Here is a 20553-nt window from a genome sequence, read left to right on the forward strand (position 1 = left end):
CTGGCTGGTTCACATTGTCTGGCGGCTCCCCAGGCTCTAACATTCACATTATCAAATGTTTTTAAAGTTGCCTATGTGGCAGGTGAAGCACAGCATCTTAGGGTTGTAGTTTTCTTTCCCTGGTTTTCTAGTGGAACTGGGTGGCTCCTCCTGTATTGCATATTTTGGGCTTTGAGTCCTCTTTATTTATTGTGGTATTTAATTTCCACATAATTGGTTTTTAGGAACATTGTGAGAGAGGAAGCCGGCATTTCCCCCCAGAGGATGACTGACTTGTCAGGGGCAGCTTGTCACGTCCACTGTGTCCCTGAGCATCTGCCTGCACCTCTGCGGTCTGCATTTCTGTCGTTTTATGAGTTGCTTTCATGTGGTATCAGTAGTCCCCCTTTCTTGTTGCTTTTTCTTTTTTTTATCTGCTCTTCAGCCTTGCTGGAGTGCCATGATGTCATCACAGCTCACAGCAACATCATCTCTTGGGCTCAAGTGATCCTCTTGCACCAGTAGGCGTCAAGTGATGACTCTTCCTAGTAGCTAGAACTACAGGCACTCACCAGGGCTCCCAGCTATTTTTAGAGATGGGCTCTTGCTCTTGTTCAGGCTGGTTTCAAACTCCTGAGCTCAGGTAATCCGTCTGCCTTGTCCACAATGCTGGGATTGTGAGCCATCGCACCTGGGCATTGTTCCTGTTTATTTTTTAAAAATGTTTTTACTATTTTTATGCATTTAGTTTTTTTTTTCTCAAAAATAAGCTTTAGAACTAGCTTTATAGGTTTGGTGAAAAATCCTTTTGAGATTTTGGTTAAAGCAGCATTTTATGAATTAATTGGGGAGAATGGCGCTCTCCTGTCCTCGCAGCTGTGCAGTAGCTGGGGTGTGTTCTCCAGGGGCCGGGGCACCAGCACTGAGGTGATGAGCACCTGCCCTACCACCCTGTCCCTGCCACCTGCCCCCCCCACCTCATCACTGTATCTCGTGTTGCCGTGAAACGTGGGATTCACTGTAGGTTCCTAGTAGGTTTTTTGCCCAGGAACTTGCTCCTCTTGGTGGTTTCAGTTTGTGCTTTGAATGGTTGTGAATTCTGTCTAATCCTCTGATCCCTGTGGTGACCTTGGTGACAAAGTGCTGAGTAAATTGTTTGCCCTACTCCAGGCGGTGTGGGAAAGGCTCTGGCGAAGCACCTTGTAAACCCTAATCATCTCCAAGACCAGGGGGCCAGTTCACTGTCCCTCAGACTGTTGGAGCAACGGACTGCGGGCCCCGGGATGAGTCAGCTGCTAAGCAGGACAGGCAGCGGCGGCAAAAACACCCGGTGGGCCTGATAAATGTTCTAGGCAGCCTGCGGGCCATAGTTTGAACACCTCTGCCCAAGACTCTTGAGAGCTGGCACACAGCTGAGCTGGCACACAGCTGTGCTAGCTGCCTGCCCCTGGACCCTGTCAGCAATTTGGGGTGAGGGACCCAGGGCCAGGTGGTCCCCAACTTTGGATTGGTTAGGGTGGGCATCTCAGACCTTCCTCTTTGGTCACCTGGCCTGATGGGGGATAGGGGACGTTGCCCACCTTAGAACACTTGTGGAGCAGTCTTCCCTGGGAAGCAAGGGCCCAGCCCTGCCCAGCCCAGCCCAGCGCTGCCTAGCTCCACCTTGCCAGGCCTGTGTGCCCTGGGTTTGGCATTCTTGCTCTGGTACTGGTGTTATAGGGCCTGGAACCCACATCCTCCCTCCTGCTGCTTGAAGGAGGTGTTTGGTTCTTGTCTTGACTACACGGGTACAGAGGAGCGTCCAGCTGTCCAACCAGTGACTGGTTCTCTCCACGTCACGGGCCACTTCCGTTCCCTTTGCCTGCTCTTCATCCCCCACCCCACGCTCAGGCCACTTTTGGCAGTGTCCTTTTGCAGAAAGAAGAGATCCTCAGTGCCTGCAGCTTCTGTCTCATAATCAGGCCTGTAATTAAAAAGCTGATCTCTGTGATTAAGGAAAAAATAACTTGGAGCCAGCTCACCCCAAGGGCTCCGGGGGGGAATATAGGTGACAGCAGAAACAGGAGTGGCAGGGCTACCTTCACGGCTTGCATAGTCCTGGCCTCTGCTGGGTTTTGCTCCTGTGCTTGCAATTCCTCTTCTGCTCCTCTCTGACCTGCTGCTCCTCCTCCTCCCGCAGAAATTGAAGCCATAAAGCTGGCCGAGCGGCAGCGCAGAGAGATGCAGAGGCGGAGGGCGACAGCTGTGGTGGGGGACCTGCAGCCCCTGAGGGACGCCCTGCCCGAGCTCCTGGGGCTGGAGGCCGGCAACCAGCGCCAGGTCAACTGGTTAGTGTCCAAGTGCTGCTCCTCCCACTGGGGGATGGAATGGGCGATGGGCTGCCAGCTACCCACCCCATGGAGGCCTGAGATGCTCTAGGCACCATCCTTGGGGTGAGCTTTGTCTGGGGACATTTCAGGAGAAGATCGGCAACTGCTGACACTCCACTGCCCCCTGCCCCCTGCCCCCATGTCCCCACTACAGCCTCTGCCCTGCAATGTCCCTGTAGCAACAGAGTGCCCAGTTGAGGCCTTTGCAGTTGCTGTCCTCCCACATCACCACTAGGCTCTCCCTCCTCTTGCAGGTGGTGACCCCAGCCTTCCATTCTCAGGCGACCTTCCAGACCTACTGCCCAACACCACACTCCCCTGGTTCCCTTTCAAAAGTGCTCCCTTGTTGTGGTCACTGTCCCTCCTATAGGGGAAGTGCCTGTGAGACAAGCCGTCCCCTGTACCCAGGGCTTGTGGGGCAGGACCAGGCCAGCATGAGTGCAGCTATCCTCCGAGGGCAGGATGCAGGCTTGGCCCGGCCAGGGGTCTGGCTGTGCTTTTCCAGCATCTGCAGGGAAGAAGTGGGGCCTCTCTTGTGTCCCTTACTGAGAGCAGGGATGCGGTTCTGTGCCTCAAGTGTGTGAGTGGTCACGTCTGCTGGCCTGACCGTGTGACCCCACATCCCCTATGCGTAAGCCCACCTCCCAGGTGTCCTCCTAGACCTGCTGCCACAGAACTGGCCAAAATTTTTGCCAGTTGCAGGTTCTATGTGTCTTGACGATGCTGTTCTGGCCTCGCCACTCTCCATGGCCTGTGGGCTCTGGACTGGCTCAGCTAGGATGATAGTGGCTGCCATCTTTGTCTCTTTCAGAGGAGTACGTGTCCATGATAAGCTGCTGCCTGCCGGCTATCTCCCAGAGGTGTGTGTTCAGGCTCTTTGTGCCTGGAGATGTGCACTCCAAAGGCAGGCTGGCTGTGGAGGGGACTGTTGGCCAGGCGTGGGTGCCAGGAGATGTGCTAGACACCAGGGTGTGGAGTCTGGGCTTCTGCCTCATCTTTAGGGGACAGGTGGGAAAGCCAGGGTCTTTCTATTCTGTCCCAGTTGCTAGACCTTCATCATTTATTTGTGTCGTATCTAATTTTGTTTTTTAAAAAATAATTTTCTTTCTCCTATTGAATTTCCATCTGGGGAGGAAGCAGAGGCTGTGTGCAGTGTCAGGACTGGGGTGGTGGGTGACATGCTGCAGAACCCAGCAGTCCCAGGCTGCCTCCTGAGAGGGAAGCATCCAGAATGCTAGGTCCAGATGAGGGGCAGCCAGCAGAGTCAAGACTTGATGACTGGACACAGCCAATGATGCAGATTTCATTCCTGGTTCTTAAACAAAAATGTGACCCTGGTCAAGGGTCCTCTCCCTGTTTTTAGTTTTCTCATCTGAAAAATGTGCTTGGAGCTTCCAAAAAGGAGAGAGCTGCATAAACACCACAGTCCGCCAGGCTTGAGAGGAATGTGCTGCAGCTGATCGGGCGGCTGGGCTGAGCTGCATGTGCCAGGCTGCGCCCAGGTCTCCATGGGAGAAGGCTCCCACCTGCTCTCAGCCCCAGAACCTCCTGTTGGGCCCTGTCTGTCCTCAACTGTGTCTCAAGCAGCGTGCACTATGGGAGCCTCTGAATAAGCTTTATTTAATTTTAATTTAGTTTTATTTTTAATTTTTTTGACAGTGTCCTGCTCTGTTGCCCAGGTTAGAGTGCAGTGGTCTGATCTCACCTTGCTGCAGCCTCCAGCTCTGGTGCTGTAGTGGTTCTGCTCGCTCAGCCTCCTGAGCAGCCACCACGCCTGGCTAATTTTTCTAACTTTTTTTGTGGAGACCAGGGTCTTGGGATGTCCAGGTTCGTCTCCAGCTCCTAGTCTCAAGTGAACCTCCTTGGCTTCCCAAAGTACAGAGATTGTGGGTGTGAGCCATTGTGCCTGCCCTCAAAGTTTATTTTTAAACAGTTTAGACTTAACAGAGAAATGATAGGAAGTTCCTATATACTTCATACCAAATTCCCTTATTAATAACATCTTAGTTAATGCTGTAAATTTTTCTCAGTTAAGGAACCAATATTGATACCTAATAATTTGCTTAAAATAATAATTAACTAAAGCCCATGCTTTAGATCCCCCAATGTCCTGTCCCAGGACTCTAGTAGCATTTAATTGTTATGTCTCCTCAGACCCTGCCTGGCCATGACTTTTTCAGACATCCCTTGTCTTTGATGACCTGGGCAGTTTTGAAGAGGACTGTCAGGCATTTTGTTGGGTACCCCTCAGTGAGGACCTGTCTGATGCTTTCCTCAAGGGGTTGGTGCGGGTTACGGGGTGTGGGATATGGGAGGAAGAGCCAAGGGGACCTGCCTTTGTCACCACCTGGTCTCAGGGCACACACGTAGACACAGCTTGTCTCTGAGATGCTGTCCTGGGTCGGGGCTGGCATCGGCCAGGTTATCCCTGGAGGGAGACTCTCTCCCCTTTCCACACCGTCCTCTTGGAAGGAAGTTGCTGTGCTTGGCCCACACTCAGGTTGGGGCCTATGCTCCCTCGCGCCCCCGCCCCATACACAGGATCTTCAGACATTATTTGGGATTCTGTAGAAGGAGCTCTATCTCTTCTCCGTTATTTATCAGTCACTTGTTCATGTCTGTGTGGACTCGTGGATGTTTATTTTACTCTCTGGGCTGTAATCCAGTATTATTATACTTTATTTTATTGCTGGAATTGTTCCAACATTGGCCAGTTGGCTCCTAGGTTCCTCTGACACACCCTGTTGATGGCAGTTGGTTTTTTAGCGCTTTCCCACTGCCTGACACCAGCAGGTGCTCATGGCTCATCTTGGGACTTTCCTGTCCAGTCCTAGAATCAGCCTGTTCTCCAGGGAATCTTGGAGAGGGTATTAAGACCTGGGCCAAGTACTCCTGGGGGGCTATTGCCTCCAGAGCCCCCGAGCTGACAGCAGAAAGCTGTACATGTGGGCACTGACCTGTGTACCATCATGAGGCCACCTCCTGTGGGCTTCAGCTGCACCCTAGGCTGGGCTAGCCTCTCTCCTGCTGCCACCCTCCCAGATGGAGGCAGGATGTGGTGTCGGAAGTCACTGTGAGGCCTGTGAGGTTCTTTCCGTAGGTCTCTGCCTTTGGGTCTCCCACGCCCAGTGGCTCCTGAGTGTGCAGGATGTGAGGTGGACACTTCCCTCAAGTCTGTAGCAGGTGTTACTAGGGCACCTGTGATCTTCCCCTTTGTTGCCAGGATCATGCAGTGTCCAGTGACATTTTACCCTCAGGGACACTGAGGCCTCATGGGATGTGGCTTCTCCAGCACTTGCATGTGATGGCGCCAGGTCACCAGATTGGCTGGTTGGGCTGCGGGTCTTTGGGCAGGTCTGCTTAGAGCTTCTGTTCTTCAGCCCAGAGCATGTCTGAGGGCACCAGGCCACCAGCTGGGGTCAAGTCCCAGGGTTATGAGTTCAGAGTCCCTTGGAGCATTAGGGGTGTGAGGGCTTGACGGTAGGCACCCCCCCTACCCCTGAGGCCCAGGCCTGCTGTTCACTGCCTCATGCCGTTTCCACCTAGAGCAGGTGGTGTCTGGTTTGGGCTAGTTGATCCATCCTTAGGGGAGCCAAGCAGTGGGTGTGCGGAGCAGGCCCTCAGGGGCTTCCTGAGGTGGGGAGAAAGGGGTGACATCACGGCTGCTGCTCGGACGGAATGCCACAGGGGCTGGTGACAGCCGTGCCCAGGGCAGGCCGAGGCCTGGATTCAGGGAAGCCTTTTCTGTGGCTTCCCACTGCTGGACCCGCGGAAGACATGTCATGGAGGGTGCTGACTCTCTGGGGTCCACTTGTCCAGTGACCACAGCCGAACACTTTACCTACAGCATCTTTAGCTCTTGAGAAACCTGTGGAAAGGGGACGCTCCCCTGGGAGGCATCAGTCTGGCCTTCCTGCTGGTTACCTCTTTGGAGATGGGCTGAATGTCTGAGGTCTGAAGTTTCCCAGGTGAGAAGGCTGCCCAGGCCCATTGGGGATTCAGGCAGCACTGGGGCCTGCTGGAGGTCCTTTGTGGAACCTTCTGCAGGGTGGGGGATACTGGGCTGCTCAAGGGTGGGTACCGAGGCCAATTGGCGAAAGGAACAGAGCTGTGGCATCCAGGCTGAGGCTGGCCCAGAAGAGGTGCCTGGGGGAATCACTAGGATCGCAGACAGCTGTGGTGGGGGTGAGGGCTGGGAGTTGGGACTGGTGGTCCTCTTCCAAATCAGCCCAGGAGCGAGGGTGAAAAGAACATGGGAGCTTGGGCACTATTTTGAGTAGACATAAAATATCTCTCATTCCTCTTTTACAAGAATCATGAATAAAAGATCAGGTCTTCTGGTCTAGAGGCTAAATTTAGTGTGGCCTGAGGACTGAGCAGGCCTTCTGCCCTTCCCTCCTTCTCTGCATCCTGCCCCCCACCCCACACACACACATGTGGGTGGCAGCCCTGTGGGAGGAAGCTGGTGTAGCCCTGGAGGCTCTTCTCTTACTGCCAAGGCCCTGAGTCACTCGTCCCTTCTGAACATTCAGCCAGGTTGGTGGGCTGCCGTGGCCACGCTGACTGTGGGGGGCCACACAGGCTGCCAGAGATCACAGGTCCCCTAAAGAGAGATGATCCAACAAGATAGGGGCTGTGGGGCTGAGTCAGAGACAAATGCAGCCTGTGCCAAGCTGCCCAGCACTCTCTGGCCCACCTCCCCTCAATGGAGGCCCAGTTCGGTGGTGTGGAAGGTCACAGTGGGAAGAAGTGAGTGGACAGGGGCACCTAGGAACCTGTCACCAGGTGACGTCCCAGCAGGTGGCAGGCAGCAGGCCACCCTGACAAGGGCACTTCCACATGGGGCTGGTGTCCTCCATAGAGGGTGGACCTGAGGGGCCTGTGCCTGCCCTGTGGTCAGATGTGGAGGGGCAGGGCAGCAGCCCACACTGAAACAGTGCACGTCCTACACACCTCATTTCCTGTGTTTAAAGAGACACTAGGGGCTAGGTGGGCACGCGTTGGTGGGGGGTGAGGGGTAGTGTGTGTGGCCAGGCTGTCTGTGTGGCCTGCTCCTTCCTCTGGTTTGTGTCCTGAAACATCTGTCATTCATTGCATATCACTTGGGACCTCAAAGGACATAAGGCAGGTCCCTGGATCCCATTACTCTCAGCCTGGGTCTGTGGTCAGTTGACTTTTGAGCCTCCACAGCCAGAGTGCAGTGTGAACTTGTGGTGGTGTGATGATCCAGTCACCTCAGGCCCCGTAGTAGGTGCTCTGGGAACTAGGGAGCCAGGTCTGCCCTGGGGAGGGTTTTCCAGGGAGGCCGTGGGGCTGAGGTGATGCGGCTTCTCTGTGTTCACAGCAGGGCAGGAAGCAAGCCCAGGCCCGCCGAACTCAGCCGGATGAGTGCAGCCCAGAGACGCCAACTCCTGTGAGTACCAGCCCTCCCTGAGGGCCCCCCACAGCTGCTTCCCTGTTTCTGATCTTGGACCCTAGTATACCCCACTTAGAAGTCTGCGGTATCCTGCAATCAAGACTGGGGGCCAGCTTCTCCTCAGGAAGCTTCTGAGGGGAGTTGCACTGCCCTCCCCTGCACCAGAACTGAGGTGCCATCAGCCTCCTGAGCCAGGATGATGAGGACGGACAGGCCATTGCCCTGGGCTCGCCACCCCTCCGCTGGCTGCATCTCAGCCCCATTAGCCCCTGTTGTTTGTGCACAGTAGTATCTGATTGTCCTCTTGGATGCAGAGTTTAGAGACCACACAGTCTTGGCCTCTGTAGACTTGCTCCAGTCTCCACTGTGCTTGGTTTGCGGAATCTGAGGGGCCCGGACTCTGCAGGGATTGTCTATAGGATTGTTTTAGTTCACTGCTGAAATGATTTTTTTTCTTTGTTTTTGAAGTGACTTTGCTGAGGTAATTTTTCAGATAGAACATTCTATGTCAATTGTTACTGAGACCAGTTGTGCCCTTTTAATTTATGAATCAGTGGTTTTTAGTGATGACTTGTTTTGGGACTCTACTGTTGGCTCTGCATCGTTACTTTGCTTCTTGTCGGGGTACTGATGAGGTGTTTGTCAGACCTCTGTGGTCTGTCTTCATACTTTAACTCTAGGTACTTTTTAACCCTAAACTTTTATTGTCTTCTTAGGGTTTTACTTTTTATTTTTAGAGACGAGGCCTCACTGTGTTGCCCAGGCTAGGGTGCTGAGCTGTTCATAGGCACAATGGCTCTGGCAGCTCTCCAGTCCTGGCCTCTGTGGGGCTGGGTCTGCTGATGGATTTTGTGCCTGTTCCTTGTCGCTGCTACTGGCCCTTCCTGAACCAGTGGGTTGGAAGGTGGCCTATGCAGACAGCGAGGGCCCCATCCTGGCTCAACCCTGCCCCTCCCTCTGCTGGGTACTGCAGACCGGTCCCGGGGGCCCTCAGCTGTCCAGTAGCCCCACCTCTCTGGTTTGGGCTGGCAGCATCATCCTTGTCTCTGCTGTTGCTGTTTGGATGCAGCTCAGAGACTGAGTTTGGTTTCTTGGTCCTAACTAGTTTTGGAGAAAAGGAAGCAGCTGTCCATGCTGTGCGTGGGGCCAGGAGCCTGTGCGTGTCCCAGTGACTGGCCCCTTTGGTTCTGAGCCCCCAGGGGGAAGGAGTGTCCCCCTGCCACCTGGTCATACTCAAGGGGTCGCATGTTGGGCATGTGCCTTAGAGTTCCTAGTGGCTGGTGGCCCGTGGCCTGTGTCCACTCCCTGAGAGCAAGCAGACCAACCACCACTCAATGTCATTAGACTAAGGGAGGGTCTGTGCTCACAGGTGATAGGTCTCTGCCTACAAGCCTCTCTTTCTAGTGGTTCAGGGTGACACTGGGGCCTGGCCCAGCACGGGGTGACATGGCTGCCTGGGGCCAGAATGCACCCCACCCCCCATATCCTGTGTGTGCACAGACTCTACATAACATCACTCGTGGATACCCTTCTCTCCCTGGCTAGCCCACCCTGCGAGAGCCGTGGGCTCACGGATAGGCGCATCCAGGCTGCAACTGACCATCTCACTGCTGACCTTATAAGGAGAAGCCCCAGTTCTCATGTCAGGGCTAGGGTGTCAGTGGCAGGAGATGTCACTCAGTGACCAGAAGAGCCTGGCAGCCTTGTACCCGAGCACAGGGCTCAGCTGGCTGTACACTTCTAGTCCTCCTGTGTTGTTCTTCTTACTGAGCAGCTGCCCTCAGGGCTCAGGTCCCACATGGCTTTTGAGCTTGAGTACCCAGCTTAGTCCTCTAGGGGGGTGGGGTGTCCCCATTCATATCTGAGAATACCAGGGCTCAGGGGGTTGGACTGGTTCTGGGTTGCGTATATGAGGCACATAGGCAGAGGTGGCTTAGCCTCCTGGAGGGGCTGGCATAGGCCTGTCCAAGAGCTTACACTTAGTCACCTTTGCCATCCATAGGGCAGCTTGCTGGGGTGCACGTGGCCAAGCTGGGCTGTAGAGGTGGCAGGGCAGGCACTGGCCTCTAGGAGGTGCCTGACCCTGTCAGGTTTAGAGCAGGGGCCAAGTGGGATGGCCAGAGCTGGACTGTCTGCTGCCCCTGCCCACATACCTTGGCCACCACCCTCCACTCCCTATGCATCTGTCTCGGTCACACGGTGTGGGGAGGCATCTCTTACACAAGGCTGGCACCTGCGGGCATATGAGCTACTGTCTCTTCCTCAGCCTCCTGCCTGAGCAGCAGCCCCTGTCTGTCCCCTGGGTGGGCAGGACCCTGATGGTAAACTCTATGAGTGGGCACAGGGGCACCAGGGCCTGCCTCTGCCAAGAGACAGAGGCAGTAGGCACTCCCCTCCTGCTGGAAGTTTCCGAGGCCCTGGCGCTCAGTCCCATGGTAACACCAGGCCTCTGTAGTCCACTCTGTTGTCCCAGCTGTCCTAAAGTGAGTTACCTAGGTGTGGGGTGGCTGGGCCATGTTAAGTCCTGGGGGTGCTGAATGTGCGCCCTTGGCTCCCCCACTCAGGGGACTGAGGACCCCTGTGTCCCCATCTGCTGACTTCTGGTCTCCATTTTTTCAGTGAAGAAGAAAGGACCCGGTTTCGGGAGCTGCTGGCCAGTCCAGCCTATAGAGCCAGCCCCTTGCTGTCCATTGGGAAGCAGCTGGCCCGCCAGATGCAGCTGGAAGGCGGCAGTGAGCTCTGAACGAACAGGCTGACGGGTGTGCCATAACTCCTCAAGACGCACCCATAGGCAGAGGAGCCGGGAGAACAGCCGGCCTCTCAAGGACTGAGGCCTTGGCCAGAGCAGACAGCCCCAGGCCTTTTTGGCATGTTGGGATGGGCAAGGAATGGGTGAGGACCAATAAAGTGCTCCATGAGCTTCATCTGTGCCCCTGTTGCTGAGACTGGGATGTACCGCCCCCAGGGTCCATGGGGCTGCATGTGTGACACCTGGACCAGGCAGACCAGGCAAGCCTCTCCTCTGACACTGAGGCAGCACAGCATCCCAGCGTTGTTTGGTAAAGAAATGTGTTACTGTGCAGGCTCTTGACTAGGAGGCAGGCCAGGCCTGCTGTGCTGAGCCCCTCTGCCATTCACTGTTATTGCTTTCAGCATGAGTCTCTGCAGTCGCCCAGAGGGGCTATCATCCTGCCAGGGCTGTCCCTTCAGGCTCCCCTACCCACCAGGTACAGATGGAGCTCGTCCATTCCTGCCCCTGTGGTCCACCCCACTCTTTGCCAGGTCTTGCCCCTAGTTCCACGCATCTCCTGGCCTCTTGGGAGCCTAGGCCTCACCCTCATGTAAAACAGGGGTCCTTCCACAGGCTGCTGGAGCCTCACTGACCCAGAAGCAGATAGCTTCATGTGGGTTGTTGGAAGCACTGGGGCTTGGGGCTAGTTGTCAGACTACAGGAGTGCTGATCGGCAAACCTTCACTTTCAGGGTGTGGGATGTGAGGGTTAGTGTGTCTCCATGCCTGAGGCCCAGCCAGGGCCCTCCAGCTCTTTCCCTAGGCATCCCTAGGGCTGTGGGGGCCTCTGGGGCCTCCCTACCTGGGAGGATGGCCCAGCCATGGTGACCAGAGAGCTGCATAATGTGTGGTGCAGAGCTGCAAGGGCCTTGGCAGAGGAAATAGTTAAGCAGAGACTTAGATTAGCGAAGGTGGAGGCAGCAGGTGTGCCATCCACAGAAATGATGCAAACTATCCCAAGAAAGTGGCGTGAGAGCCTCAGATGTGGGGATGTTACCCCAGCGTTCTTTAGGGGACCAAGGGCAAGGTGCGGTTGAAGCCCAGTGAGGGGCTGCTGCATGGACCAACAGTGCATCCAGCTTCAAAAGAGCCCATCCCACGAGTTTAGTGCCATTTGGCCAGCTTGGGCATGGCTGATCACTGCTCCATGTTGGCTGCTGCGCAGAGGGATTGGCCCATTTTTCCCAGAAACAAATTGCGGGCATTGACAGAGCCCAGAGGCAGTCATGCTCTGCGGATGACTGCAGGACATTTTCCTGATTTTGTGTGTGCATTTCCTAACTGTTGCAGAATGAGTGTGAATTCCTCGATAAAGAAGTTCTTTAGTTCTGTGGTTTTCATACTTTTAAAACCCTTGTGCCCTGGGTTCCTTTTTCTGATTTAAAGGGTAAACAGCAGATAAAGGTCTCCTGGGGCCTGGAGGTACCCTGGTGCCAGCCTTTAGGGATGGCACTTGGGTGGGGAACTGGGATTCAGTGGGAAGAGACCAGTGGGAGGGCCCAGCGTATCTGGCTACAGGGTGGGAGGCTCCCAACAGATGCCACCTAGAGGGAGAATCCCTTCTGTGGGACCTGCCCCCCAGGACATCTGTCCCTGCGTGTGCTCAGACACACTTGGCAGGTAGCTCTGTGTTCTTTCTCTGCTCTTGGCCACTGTTCAGGCCACACCCCAGCATTGCCCTGGGTCTGCACCTCTTGGTCAGCTGTTGCTGTCCTGATACCTGGGCAGCCAGGGCTATTTCCCAAAAGTCTGGGCCAGGCTCACTCGTCCTGGCCAGACTCGGTTGCTGAATGGTGAGTTGTCCAGGGCCAGAGTAACAGATTACCACAAACTGGGGCTTAAACAGCAGCTTTATTCTCTTGTGGCCCAGAGGCAGGAGTTGAGGTCAGGGTGTTGGGGACTGTAGGGAGGGTCTCTTGCCATGTTCGGCTGCTGGAGACTCTTAGTGTCCTTCATTGTGGTTGTGCTGTGCCCATCTCTGCCCTGCCACCATGTGGCCTCTGAGGAGGGTACCAGTCGCAGGGGTCAGGCCCATACTGTTCTAGTGTGACCTCATTTTAACTGATCATGTCTGCAAAGGCTCCATTTCTGAATACAGTGACACCCTAAAGTTTTAAGACTTTGGAGAATATGGTCTCAGAGGTGACTCTGGGCACCAGGATTTTTATAATCCCACCCCCTTACCCTTCTACTCCATAAGTGCTAGGCACCATTAGCCCAGCAGAGTGGGAAGAAAAGACGTGTGATGTGGGGGAGGCAGCGATGCCCACACAGCAAGGAGCTGGTGAGGGGGATACTGCTGACCAGGAGGGGCTGAGGAGGAGGACATGGGGACAGGAGAAGGTGGAGGGGGGTTGTCCTTCCTATTTTCACCCCCTTTCAGGCCTCTAAAGCTTTGGTCTCAGGGTCTGATGGTGCACTGCAAACCAAAGGGCCCCTGTGACCTGCCCCTGTCCCTGCCCCTCTGCCATCCCCCCAATCTGGTGCCCTCCCTTGTTCCCTGGCCGCCTGCATTTCTGCTCCTGCCATGCCACTTGTCCTGTGTGTCCCTGCTTCTGCTTTTCCTTCCTCCTACCCCCTGAGAGCAGGGCTCTTTGTTCCCTTCTTTGCTGGCATTTCTGGGACAGTATGCAGACAGGTGTCACTGGGCAGCTGACTTGGTGTTGAGAGAACAGGCCAGTAATGGTAAAAACTGCAAACACTTACTGAAAATAACCGTCCTTAGTTAGAGCCAACTAATCAGCTGCTTGCTGAAAAAAACCACCCCTAGTGAGAACCAATCAGCTGCAAACAGGAAAGTGAACAGGTCTTGCCTGTAAGCAAGACAACCAATCAGAAGAACTGTCGGTTGGAGCCCCCCCACTCCCGCTGTGATCAGAGCAAATAAAAACCCCTGTGTGCAGAGACTTGGGAGCCCTCAGCACTGTCCTGCTGCGCTGGGATCTGAGGGTCTGGGCTCAAGCTTGAGTAAAGGCCCTTTTGCTTTTGCATCGGAAATCGGCTCCTGAGTGGTCTTTGGGAACTCTGATCTGGGCATAACATTTGGGGGCTCGTCCGGGATTCCCAAGACACCCCCCCCCACACACACACACTGATCCTAAGGGCCAGTAAGTGTTAAAGGTTATATGTATCTGCGTTTCATGTTTCAGTTTGTCTTTGTGTTCTGGGTACGGGCCTGAGTTCAGTAGTGCTGGGAAGAGGTCTAGGTGGACGCACTGGCGGACCACCAGCCAGGGGACATAGAAGATGTTCCTGCCCTCTCTGACAGGGATTGGGACGTGGAATCCTCAGTCCCTTCTGACAGGGATCAGGTGGAATCGATCCCTTTGGTTTTTCTGAGCGGGTGTTGTGAGTCGCTCCTGCAAAACGGCTGTCATCCCACTTTCAGTTTTACCTCCGGTCCCCTAGAGGCCTGGTATTTGTTTCATTGTGCTCGCTGTGTGTGTTGTTTGTTTTGTTTTGGACGGTTTTGATGGACGAGATGGGACAAACGCAAATGAACCCTTTGTCACTAATCCTTGACCGTTTCCAGAATTTTAAGGACAGGGCCCAAAACCTGGGCCTCTCAGTCAAAAGAAGCAGGCTAGAAATATTTTGCAGGAAGGAGTGGCCGACCTTTGGCATAGGCTGGCCTGCAGGAGGGACTTTTCACCTCCCGATTATTCTTTAGGTTAAAGACATCGTGTACCGACCATGTACCCTGGTCACCCTGACCAAGCTCCCTATATAACTACTTGGCAGGATTTGGTGGAAGACCCCCCGCCTGGTTAAAGGTAATCCTACCACCTTGGCAGGAGGATCTGACCGCAGTTCTTGCAGTCCGTGAGAAACCTTCCGCAAAAGAACCTCCCAAGTCCACTGTGCCGCTTTGCCCCATTTTGCAGGGCGGCACAGACCAGGAGACCCTCTTCCCCCCTCCTTATCAATCCCCTGTGAAATAACCACTGGTGGGGCAGCCCCCTCTGAGGGAGGCGGAAGCAGCAGGTGGATTGGCAGGCAGCCCACCCTACACTAGGCAGCGGGCCCGCTGTAAACAACTGAGGCCAGCAGCCAAACAGGCAGCCACCGATTCTACTGCTCTGCCCTTCTAGGCCGTAGGACCCGCTGATGAAGATGGGGCCCAGCCCCTTCACTACTGGCCTTTCGCCACTAATGATCTGTATAATTGGAAAATGCAAACCCCTAAATTCTCAGAAAAACCTACAGTTCTCATTGATTTGTTAGATTCTATTCTTTTCGCTCATCAGCCCACTTGGGATGACTGTCAGCAACTGTTACAGGTGTTATTCACTACTGAGAAGAGAGAGAGAATCCAGGGAAGTCCGTTCTGGATTAGGATGGTAATCCCACTACGAACCACGCATTAATAGATGCCGCATTCCCACTGACTCACCCAGACTGGGACTTTAACACTGCTGAAGGTAAGGAGAGTCTCCGGGTCTACCACCAGACTCGAATGGGTGGTCTCTGAGAGGTGGCTTGAAAGCTGACTAATTTGGCTAAAGTAGGGAATGTCCAACAGGAAAAGACTGAATCTTCCGCAGCCTTCCTAGAAAGGATCATGGAGGCTTTCCGTACTTACATGCCCATGGATCCAGAGGCCAAGGAGAGTAAGACTGCTGTCATTATGGCCTTTGTCAATCAGTCAGCTCCTGATATTAAAAGGAAACTTCAGAGAATAGACAGGTTAGCTGACAAATCCTTGCAAGACTTACTTGCAGTAGCTGAGAGGGCATACAACAACAGAGAAACCCCAGAGGAAAAGCAGACCTGAGTAAGCAACAAGCAGACACGAGACCTCGCCAAGATCTTGCTTGTCTCTATGGCAGACGCCTCTGAAGTACGGGAACAAAAATTGCGGAGACTTGCCGCTGGTGAAGGCAAGGAGCCATTCCAGGGAGACTACCCAAGATTACAGAAAGACCAATGTGCTTATTGTAGAGACTGGACACTGGGCCAGAGAGTGCCCCCAAAAGCGACACAATGGCAACTCTTCCTACAATAAAGCCCACATCTTGGAGCTGGATGAGCTCAGTGATTAGAGGGGTCGGGGTTTGGATCCCCTCCCCGAACCCAGGGTAACCCTCAAAGTGGAAGGGATTCCAATAGACTTCCTAGTTGACACAGGCACTCAACATTCGATCCTAGTCAAAGATAAGGCAAATTAGCAACCAGAAAATTCTAGGTGCAGGGGACCACTGGGATGAATACTCATGGACTAACCGAAGAACTGTGGACCTAGGTGCAGGCCGGGTATCCCATGCGTTTATGGTCATCCCAGACTGCCCATGCCCATTACTAGACAGGGATCTATTAAGTAAGATCGGGCCTCAGATTTCCTTCAGGCAAGAAGGTCCCCAAGTCACAGATGAGCAGGGGTGTCCCATCCAAGTTTTGACAGTACACCTGGAGGATGAATATAGGGTCCACCAGCGGCTTCCACAGACACACTCAGACATTTCCGATTGGCTGCACTCTTACCCATTTGCAGGGTCAGAAACGGGAGGAGTGGGGTTGGCGAGACATCCACCCCTGGTTGTGGTAGAACTCAAACCTGGAGCTGAGCCTGTACGGGTAAAGCAGTACCCATGACACCAGAGGCATGAAGGGGAATTCTGAGACACATCAGTTGCCACCTAGAGGCAGGAATTTTGGTCCCATGCCAGTCATCTTGGAACACCCCCTTGTTACCTGTCAAAAAGCCCCTCACTAAAGATTATCACCCAATATCACCCGGTGCAGGACCTATGATGGGAGGTCAACAAACAGGTAACAGACATACACCAGACCATGCCCAACCTGTACACCCTCTTAAGTTCCATAGCCCCCTCCCAGACGTGATATACCATGTTGGACTTGAAACATACCTTTTTTAGTCTGCTGCTGGCACCTCAGAGCCAAGTTATGTTTGCCTTCAAGTGGAGTGACCCGGAAAAAGGCATCAGTGGACAACTGACCTGGACTTGTCTGCCACAAGGGTTCAAAAATTCCCCATCTTTGATGGGGCCCTGCATGAGGACCTGGGTGAGTACCACAGGCAACACCCTACCCTAACTCTCCTCCAGTAAGTAGGTGACATTCTAATAGCAGCTGATGACAAGCAGAGCTGCAGGTGAGGGACCCAGGACCTACTTGCCACCCTGGGAGACCTAGGATACTGGGCATCAGCCAAAAAAAGCCCAGATATGTCAGCAGACTGTGAGTTATTTGGGTTATATTCTGAAAGATGGGCAGAGATGGCTCTCTGAGGCTAGAAAAGAGACTGTGCTAAAGATTCCCTACCCCTGCTTCACCAAGAGAGGTCAGGGAATTCTTAGGATCGGCCAGGTTCTACAGGCTATGAGTCCCCAGGTTTGCCGAAATGGCCAAGCCTCTGTATGGAGGCACTAAAGAAGGATGGCCCTTCCACTGGACAGAGGACATGGGGCAAGCATTCCAGAAACTCAAAACTGCCCTACTATCCTCCCCTGCGCTGGGTCTCCCTGAAATTACAAAACCCTTCCACTTCTGTGTAGATGAGCACAGAGGAATAGCCAAGGGAGTGTTGACTCAAACCCTCTGGCCATGGAATCAGCCAGTGGCATACTTATCAAAAAAACTGGACTTGGTGGCAGCGGGTTGGCCTCTGTGTTTGTGTATTACAGCAGCTACAGCCTTGCTAGTCAAGGATGCAGACAAGTTAACTTTGGGACAGGAGCTGTTAATAAACACCCCTCATGCCATTGAGGGAGTCCTGAAACAACCTCCAGACCGGTGGATGAGGAATGCCCACTTAACCCATTATCAAGGCTTACTGCTGAATCTATCGCGGATCCAGTTCTTGCCCAGCACTGCCCTTAACCCTGCTACCCTGCTGCCAAACCCAGACACCGAGGCTCCCCTCCATGACTGTGCAGACATATTAGCCCAAGTCTGCAGCCTCCAAGAGGACCTGACCAATCAGCCACTGCCAGATGCTGAGGAAACCTGGTACACGGACGGTAGCAGTTTCATGAAAAATGGACACAGGAATGCGGGGGCATTTTTCAGAATATAACTCAGAAACTGAAACCCTTTGGGCGGGAGCCCTCCCCACCAGGACCTTGACCCAAAAGGTGGAGCTCATCAGCCTCACCAAAGCCTTAACCTTGGGTAAGGGCAGAAAAATCAACATTTACACTGATAGCCGTCACACTTTTGCTACCACCCACATTCATGGCGCAACCTACCAAGAGAGAGGTCTGTTAACGGCTGAGGGAAAGACTATTAAAAATAAACAAGAAATCTGAGATCTCTTGGCTGCCATCTGGTTGCCAAAAAAGTTAGCAATCATCCACTTCCCAGGGCACCAGAAATTAAGCACCCCGGTGGCCAGGGGAAACAATTGGGTGGACCAGGAAGCCAAAGAGGCAGCCCTTGCAGTAGACCCAGTGCGAGCCTTGCAATTCCCAGATCCAGGAACCCTGGAACTGCCTGAACGACCAAATTACACCAAGGAAGACTTGGCATGGATAAAGAAAATACCCATGGTACACTGACCACACGGCTGGTGGCGCATCTGTGATGGTAAGACAGTATTACCGGTGCAGCTAGGACTCCAAGTGCTGCAGTGCATGCATCAGGCTACCCACATGGGAACCAGGAAAATGAAAGATCTGCCATGCCAACATCAAAATAGAACAGTTAGACATCAGAGTGGAGCAGGTTGTAGCTGCTTGCAAGGCCTGCCAGTTAACCAATGTTAGGGCAGGTCCCACAAGCCAAGGTACCCAACTGCGGGCTAACAAGCCAGGTGCTTACTGGGAAGTAGATTTTACTGAAGTCAAGTCAGGTAAATATGGATATAAGTATCTCTTAGTTTTAATAGATACTTTCTCTGGATGGGTTGAAGCTTTTCCCACCAAGCCTGAGATGGCCCAAACAGTGGCCAAGAAAATATTGGAAGATATCTTACCCAGGTATGGATTCCCCACCCTGCTGGAATCGGATAATGGGCCAGCTTTCATCTCCCAGGTAATGCAAGGGATGGCCACAGCGTTTCCCTACATTACCTGGGAGATGAAAGCTGGCCCATCCGATCTAGGGGCAGATTGGAAGTTGCATTGTACATATTGCTCCCAAAGCTCAGAACAGGTAGAAAGCATGAATAGAACTTTAAAAGAGACCCTGACTAAATTGACTGCAGAGACTGGTGGGGACTGGGTGGCTCTCCTTCCCTATGCCCTCTTTAGAGTCAGAACCTCTGCTTATACGTTAGGGCTTACCCCATATGAAATAATGTTTGGTAGGCCCCTCCAATTACCCCCAACCTGAAATCAGACCTAATAGCAGAGTTAGAAGACCATAACTTACTCCTTTCCTTACAGTGTCTCCAGCGGGTCCACTCGGATGTCTGGCCTCACCTCAGAGCTATCTACGAGGCCAGCCCCACCCTGGAATCACACAAGTTCCGACCTGGTGACTGGGTCTACGTCAAACAACACCGAGAAGAGACACAAGCCCAGGTAGAAAGGACCTTACATTGTTGTCCTGACAATACCCACCGCCCTCAAGGTCTACGGGATTGCCACCTGGGTTCACTATACCCACACCAGGCTAGCAGACCCCTTTGCCATCAGAGAGTACTTCATCCCACAATGGAAAATCAAATGGGATAAAGATAACCCCTTAAAACTCAAGCTCAAACACTCTACACCGCTTACATAACATTGCTAACTGTATGTACTCTTTATGCTTCCTCCCTAAACCCACATCAGCCTCTGAATGTTACCTGGCAGATTATAGATAGCCAGCACAGGGACCATCCTTAATCAAACCTTGGGACTCCACCCCCTGAGGCACTTGGTTCCTGGAACTCATTGGGGAAATTAGGCACCCTGATGGCCAGGGGAAACCATCAGGTGGACCAGGTAAAATGCCCTCTAGGACCTCTAGGACCTTGTAAAATGCCCTGGTGGATCAGAGACCCTAAGCTCCTGCAGTCACATTATTTTTATGTGTGTCCAGGTCATAGAAGTGCCCAGGTCATAGAAGGGACTGGTGTAGAGGTGTAAATACTTATTATTGTGCCTCATGGAGCTGCGTTTCCATAGGTTACATTTGGTGTCCCCTCCCCCCCGAGGTGGGGACCTCTTAAAGGTAACCAGGAGAGGGACCCCTGCCTGTTCCAGCGCCGCAAGAGAAACTAAGCCACAGTGCAACCCAGTGAGCCTAACTTTCACTGAGGCCAGGAAGCAGAGCCTAGGGTGGGGAGTCAGCAAGACCTAGGGTATCCTATTGTACAATAAAGACAGGTGGGTCAGCTGCAACCTGGGGGCATTGTCACCATTAAGGTTCTCTACACTTCCCTCTCTAATGACAAGTTGATAGCAGTGGGCTCAAACCCAATTTTGCAACCACCATTTTACAACTCCGAACCACAGACCATTTCCCCGATCCCGGGTAACGTCATCAACCCAGGTACAACAGACCCTGACCCCATTTGGAACCTCCTCACCAAAACTTACCAAGTATTAAATAAGTCCAGACCAGACCTCACTGAATCCTGTTGGTTATGCCTAGATGTAAAGCCTCCCTATTATGAAGGCATAACCCTCCAAGACAACTTCACCCTTACCACAGAGGCAACTGCTTGTTGCTGACAACAGCGTGGCTGTCCCCTTCTCTCCAGTCTGTCTTCAGGCAAGGGACCTGTGTTGGGCAAGTAACCCCTTCTCACAGTCATCTATGTAATCTGACCCACCACTGGAACAGGACAGGCAACCTCATCCCCCCCTAGCTACAGGTGGTGGGCATGCTCCACAGGTTTGGCCCCCTGTATACATACATCAGCTTTAAACTTAACCCGAGATTTCTGTGTACTAGTACAATTGCTCCCCAAACTCATCTACCATGAAAAAGAAGTAATATACCAAAGATTAGAAAGTTATAGTCACCAAGTCCAAAGAGAGCCCATCACAGTTGTCACCTTGTTACCGGCTTTTTAACACTGGATTTCCAGGCTCTTGGTCTCAACGATTC

The 20553-nt window shown here is 53.3% G+C and overlaps 1 protein-coding gene across 2 annotated transcripts in view; it reads left to right on the forward strand.

The window, feature by feature from the left end:
• Nucleotides 1–10688, forward strand: part of FAM207A (family with sequence similarity 207 member A) — a 43811-nt gene extending 33123 nt beyond the window's left edge. Inside the window, exons 4-6 of one of the 2 annotated variants that reach the window (XM_003798093.3) lie at nucleotides 2159–2306; nucleotides 7693–7761; nucleotides 10384–10688. In XM_003798093.3, the coding sequence (XP_003798141.1) occupies nucleotides 2159–2306; nucleotides 7693–7761; nucleotides 10384–10507 (341 nt within the window). In that variant the 3' untranslated portion in view covers nucleotides 10508–10688. The remainder of the gene's footprint in view (nucleotides 1–2158; nucleotides 2307–7692; nucleotides 7762–10383) is intronic. The other variant, XM_023518144.1, reaches the window with a different exon arrangement.
• The last annotated feature ends 9865 nt before the right edge of the window (nucleotides 10689–20553 follow it).

This window comes from Otolemur garnettii, unplaced genomic scaffold, assembly GCF_000181295.1.
Source record: "Otolemur garnettii isolate 467f Iridium unplaced genomic scaffold, OtoGar3 scaffold00128, whole genome shotgun sequence".
Taxonomy (NCBI): Eukaryota; Metazoa; Chordata; class Mammalia; order Primates; family Galagidae; genus Otolemur; species Otolemur garnettii.